Source organism: Lupinus angustifolius, chromosome LG17, assembly GCF_001865875.1.
Source record: "Lupinus angustifolius cultivar Tanjil chromosome LG17, LupAngTanjil_v1.0, whole genome shotgun sequence".
In the NCBI taxonomy this organism is placed as follows: Eukaryota; Viridiplantae; Streptophyta; class Magnoliopsida; order Fabales; family Fabaceae; genus Lupinus; species Lupinus angustifolius.
The window spans coordinates 5651847-5658033 of NC_032025.1; the positions used below are offsets into that span (position 1 = coordinate 5651847).

The 6187-nt window shown below is 29.2% G+C and overlaps 1 protein-coding gene across 1 annotated transcript; it reads right to left on the bottom strand.

Annotated features, from left to right (window-relative positions):
• On the bottom strand, positions 491-3944 carry LOC109332015 (gamma-glutamyl peptidase 5-like). Its single transcript, XM_019566855.1, has 4 exons — positions 3475-3944; positions 1758-1913; positions 953-1120; positions 491-767 (listed from the first exon to the last, which is right to left on the bottom strand). The coding sequence occupies exons 1-4, from the start codon at positions 3781-3783 to the stop codon at positions 642-644; spliced, it is 759 nt and encodes a 252-aa protein (XP_019422400.1). The 5' UTR covers positions 3784-3944; the 3' UTR covers positions 491-641.

A 6187-nucleotide genomic window follows, 5' to 3' on the forward strand; every position in this document is an offset into this window, starting at 1 on the left:
TTAATAACTGAGAATGATTTTGGTTACATAGAAAAAAATCACATATCTCAAAAAAATCATATCTTATCTAATCAAATAATATAAAAATGTTAGTTTATATCTTCATAATGTTTTATTATAAAATGTTACTTTTTAATTGAATGAAAACATGAGACAAACAAATAGGATATATGATCTTCATATTCAAAATATAATGTCGGGAGGGTAAATGTAATTTATTTTAGCCATACATGCGTAAGTTAAAGTTGAAACAACTTCTGATGTGAGTAGAATTTAACGCCTTGTCTGAAACATATAATAGAAAGGGGTAATATAGTATATTTACACCAATCATAATTCTTGTACATTACTAAAACATCATAACACTAATTGTGTCGAAAACAACATCATAATACTATTTGGTAAAAAGTAATATCATTAATACTTAAATATAGATTTATTGTCAGATGTTGTCTAATATTACATAGACCACCCCCTAATCATAAGTAATGGATGTGAAGGTAACATTGCTGTGCAATGATGCCCATATTAGTGGAAATTGACATAATTACCCTATCACACTTATATAAACCATTTTCCATAATACTAGTATACTAGCTAGATCAAGATATCATCTATATATACTTTATTTACACAACTTCTCATTTCCCATTTATTTCATTTCTATCATAATGACCCTTCAGAAAGCTGATACATAGTATCTTCCATGCCTCCATATCTAGCTTCCATAGTTCAGCCTTCTCCCTTGCTTCCAAAGCAATAGCTTCCTAAGATTAAAAAACATTCAAAATAAATAAACAAATTTAAATAATCCAGTATTATTCTTTTTAACAATGAGTAATAAAATCTTCAAGGATCTGTTTACAAATTAAATTTTAGAGATGAATGAATGAAAAAAGAATATTTTAATATCATAAAATACACTAACTCTAAGAGTAAGATGAACATATACCATAATGAAATCTCGTTGAATAAGACGGTCAATAATTTGCAAAAGAATATCGGTGGAGTATTCAGGGTGGCCCTGAATTCCCATGATGTGATTTCCATATCTGAACATTTCAATTCCAGTCTTATCTGACCAACCAATCACCTCTGCCTTGGGAGGGAGCTCTTGAACCTAATGTAATTTCACACAACTGAACATTATAAGCTAACTATACATTATGTTATGAATTACAAATTAATTTTTTAGGCTATCAAAATGTTTTTAAACCTACTTCACATGGTGAAATTAAGACTTATACTTATTGTATAATCATCTTTTTAAAAAAAGCTGTATTTTTTAGTAACAGTTAGCAATTATAATATACACAATATAACTTGAACAACAATCGCAATGTAAATTGGCAATTGTAAAACAAGTTCATGATAAGCATGCAGTTCTAATTCACAAAAAACAAAAAATATATGTATATTTAAAATTTTTACATTATCACTATATCATCATTCATCTATATATAATTATTATTAATTTTTTTTTAAAAGTAATACAAATTAATGATATACGGACTGTTTGTGAATCTTACACTATACTGCATGAGAGTCATAAATTCTTTATAATTCACATTATATCACTAACACAAAATGTATGCAATTGGAATGTAAAAGTTTTTACATTGTCATTGCATCATTCAACATTCATTTAAATTAATGTTGACTTTTAAATAAAAATAAAAAATAAATAATACACTAATTATATATAAATCTTTAGGATGTTGGTATATAAATATTATAACTTTTTGAAATATACGCACCTCATCCCTGTGACATTGGATAATGGAAAGCTTTGATGGAAGCTGTAGAGAAGACAAGGCAACGGGCAAAGATGGTGACATGGTTATGGTTCTGACACCGATGTCCCAACCAGTGGGAGAGCGACTCACCTTCCCTCCCAATGCACGTGCAAGTATCTAATCAAACATGCATTTTTGTTAATCCATTTTTCTACACGTTTTAATGTTTTTAATGCATAAAACAAAAGGCCTAAACTTCACGAGGGAAAAGCAATAATAAAACAGATTTGTAAATAGAAGCTAAGCTTTAAATTACCAACATTATGTGATTGGACACAAACCCATAACCACAAAGCAAACTTGATAAAAATATATTATGTACATAAAAGTAATCAATCGTCCCATATACCATATAGAATATAATAAGTTATGCATGTGAAAATCGCAACATAGTGGTCCATAGGCAAGACTTTTCAGATATTTTGATGTGGCCAATGGTTAAACAATTAGTTTAGATTAAATTAAAAATAATAATTTTTCGGATTGCCTTTTGAAATGTTAATCAGAATGGAGATGGATACTTGGCTAGATACCGAGATTTTGTTATTTGTTTAATCCATCTTGGCATCTTTCTCTTTTTGGGGCCATGTTCAAATGTTTACCCCAAAAAAGGTAGGACGAATAAAAAAAATATAATATGTGAAATTATAACAGATATATACATCCTTTTATTCACTTTAGAAAACAAGAAATCATATAATTCTTGCAATACAATAAAAATGTGTCCAAAGGTTTTTTTTACTTTTTAATCTTCAGTTAAAAAAGGACTCTAGCTTTTAGTATTAAATATGGTTTTTGCAGAATATAATAAAGTCAAGACTTTATTCTTCTAACATAGATGGGAGCCACAGCGATCAAGCATGTAAAGAAGGAACAACTAGCCACACCTCCCTAATGCAAATCATGAATTCACCTTAGTTGAGGGATATACTAAGATAATTAAGTTAAGACATTACTTTTATCACATAAAAAAATGTAACACGTGGAAAATCTTTAAATATGGCACTTAGAATTTATACACATGCAATTTAAATAAGCGAGAACAATCAATAACAAAATGGACGCCCATATAATAAATTATATACATTGTGAGTCTAAATATTTATACAACTATTTATTATTTATTCATATTATTATTAGAATTTAAAAGAGACTATACTGTATAAAAAACCTATTCGCACATACATTTTTTTTTCATCTATGAAAAAATCATATTAAACATAATTTGGATCCTTTCCATGAGCTAAGTTGAGTCATTTCACATTAACCCACATAGGTTAAAACATAATCTATTTAATCACGTTCTAAACATAGCCCAATATCGGACAGGCTTAAGCAAACGATTTTCAGACTCAAATAACTCGTGATTTTAACCTGACTCGACCAAGTTCATGCATATATTTATTTCCTCTAACCCAATTAAATAGCCTAAATTGCCATTTAGAGAAAAAGAAATTATAAATCTATTGCCAATGTTGTAAGTAGTTCATATTTTTTGAAAATATTTACTTGAACATGTGTGTATGAAACTTAAATATATTATCGAATCAAAAGAAAACACATATAGGAGGGGGAAAGGTGCAATTAAAAATGGTTCATAAGACTCCAAAAACACAATATTGTAACTACAATAACAAAGTACAACATGTTAATATACAACTATTGGTTTATTATTTACCTGGTGGCCAAAGCAAATGCCAAGAGTTTTTTTGTTCATGATATACAATTTGTTAAGCAAAGTGAGAAGATCATGGACCCATTTGTCATTTCCATATGCATCAGTGCAACTTCCAGTTATAACAAAGCCATCATAAAGACCCAATTCATCATCTTTAGGAAACTCTCCACTAGCAACCTTGTACATGTCCCATGTTTCTCCTTCCTCTGCTAACATTCTCATGAATACCCCAAAATACCCTCCATATTTCTTCTTTACATACTCTGAATCCTCTGCACACAACAACACCCCAAACCTCTTACCACCCATATTGCTCTTAATTGTTGCCCCTTTGAAAATGCAAAGGTTTTTTTTTTCTATTTTTTTATTTATTCTTTTTGGTTTACAGCTCTTATTAGGTGTAGAATGAGTTTGTTCAACGGATGTGCTTTTATAAGGGTGGAGGGGTTAGGTGAACGATGACGTTTTGAACTATTTTCTCTTAAATTATATTTCAAATTTTGGTTTAGATAAGACAAAAATGATAACGAATATTTAAATATTTTAATTGACATAATATATTTTTATGAATGTCAAACAATATTTGAGAAATGATTTGAGACAATATATTTTTGTTATAAGTTTCTTGTCCACATCCCAATTTCATTGTAATGAATAAACGACCCTTTTGACCATGATAATGTGTTTTGTAAAACGGCTTTATATCTTTATTATAATTTGCTTTCCAAAATTGGCTTGCACTACCGAACATAGAGAATCAATTTGTGAAGATTACGAAAATTGGCATGTGAATTTGACCTGAATTATGGCCTGCGGGGTAAAACTAATTCTAAGAACCTGTTCTTGAAAGTGATATAATTTAAATAAAAAAGTATCTAATTCCATGATGAATGGGATATGATATAAGTATAATTAAGGAACCAATTGTTTTAAGAGTTTCAAACTTTTTCGGTTAATGCTTTCAATATATGATAATAATTAGTATAATCTTGGTGGATGTTTAGTATTATAACAGGAATTCGAGGTCACGTTGTTTAAAGTTATTATTATATTAATTAATAACAATGCCACAAGGAGCGCAAGTTTGTAAAGTATGGTACCAATGATTGATTTTTATAGGAGAAAAAAAATGTAGGCTCAGTGGCAGTTTAAGAAACATTTTTTATTATCAATCACATCATTCACCATTTATCTTTAATTATCATTTAATTTTGAATATAAGTAATATACATGAAGAAATAGTCAATATATATTAATTATATATAAACCTTTACAACGTGCATAAATATTATACCATTTTCATGATAATTAATGAGTGATATTAATTAACACCTTGGTTAATTTTCATATATACTCATTCATATGTGTATATATAATAAAGTATGATTATGATCTCGTATGTACCATGTATAATACTAGCACAGAGTAGCTTAATGTTAGTGATTCAATAAAATTTATTACTATATGTTCATGATGTTACAAGTTAGAGTAGGAAGAAGCTTCTTTTAAGGGAATAAAATGTTGAAGATAATTATGTTAGTGATTCAACAACTTTTTTGGCAGTCATTGCTGTGTTTTGTGGTGCCATTTTACTTGCAATTGCTTCAGACATCCAAGGATCTTGGTCTGTTCTGATAGTTTTTGGTGGTTTCTTCATCATAGTAACAAAATTCTGTAGTGAATAGGAGAAAATAGAGTTAGTAAGTAAACATGTTATCTTAAAATTAATGTATTGTTTTTATGGCACCAAAATATAAATAATAAACAACACACTAGTACTAAACTTACAAAAAAGAGAAAGAAATTTTAAACTTATGAGGAACAAATATCATCTTCAGTATTGAAATGTCCAGTACTAGGTGCAGATGCTCAAAAGTTCGACATTTTTCTGAAGCTCCATAACTCATAATTTGTCTAATTGTTAATCCAGCTTCCTTATAACAAAATCTTTTTTCATCCTTGAGAATGATATTTCCATTTGATGTATGAAAGCACATTTCTTCATGTATAACAACTAATGATTATGCTCTTTTACAAACTTTGTAAGGTGCTATTCTTCTGGAAATGTATCAACACATTTTCAAAGTAATGTGCATATGAGCCTTGCAACCAAATCAAGAAGGTTACATGTTTCTATGTAGTTTTGCTTGGACAAATACTTTCAAAGTGGTTCTAACTTCACAATGGCAATAAAAATCTTGTCTTATAGTCTATGGTGTTCAATGGTCCATGTTGGCTATTCTAATTAATTGGATGTTATATATGTTCTTAGTATTCATGCAATTGCAAATAAAAGTGACCATCTAAATGCCAAGACCAAAAATAGAGAGACTATAGTTAACAATGGATTGCATGGGAAGGTTGTCATAGATCATAAGAAGGTGCATGCACTGCAACATAACTTCTGTAAACCTTTTGGGATGAATCCTTCAAAATTAAGATGTGAAGTTTGTAAAGTTAGTTGCACTAGTGAGGGTGACATGGCTTCTCACTTAAGGGTTGGAAGCATTTGGCTCAAACTAAAAAATAATCTGAGGTATATTTATTAAGAGAAATTTGTACATTGATATGTTAAATGACAATAGGTACATTCCTTGAAAGTTGACAGGAAATTGAGGTAGAGATTGTAGAGCCTGCTTTATGGATATCTTTTTTTTTTTGTACTACCAAGGATATTCCCTCACGGATAAGAAACTAATATATTTCGGGGTTT

Coding starts and splice junctions, on each gene's coding strand:
- LOC109332015 (XM_019566855.1), bottom strand. CDS start 3,783: ATGGGTGGTAAGAGGTTTGGGGTGTTGTTGTGTGCAGAGGATTCAGAG. Junction 1,914..3,474: donor GCATTTGCTTTGGCCACCAG/GTAAATAATAAA, acceptor ATGTTTGATTAG/ATACTTGCACGTGCATTGGG. Junction 768..952: donor TTCAACGAGATTTCATTATG/GTATATGTTCAT, acceptor TTTTAATCTTAG/GAAGCTATTGCTTTGGAAGC.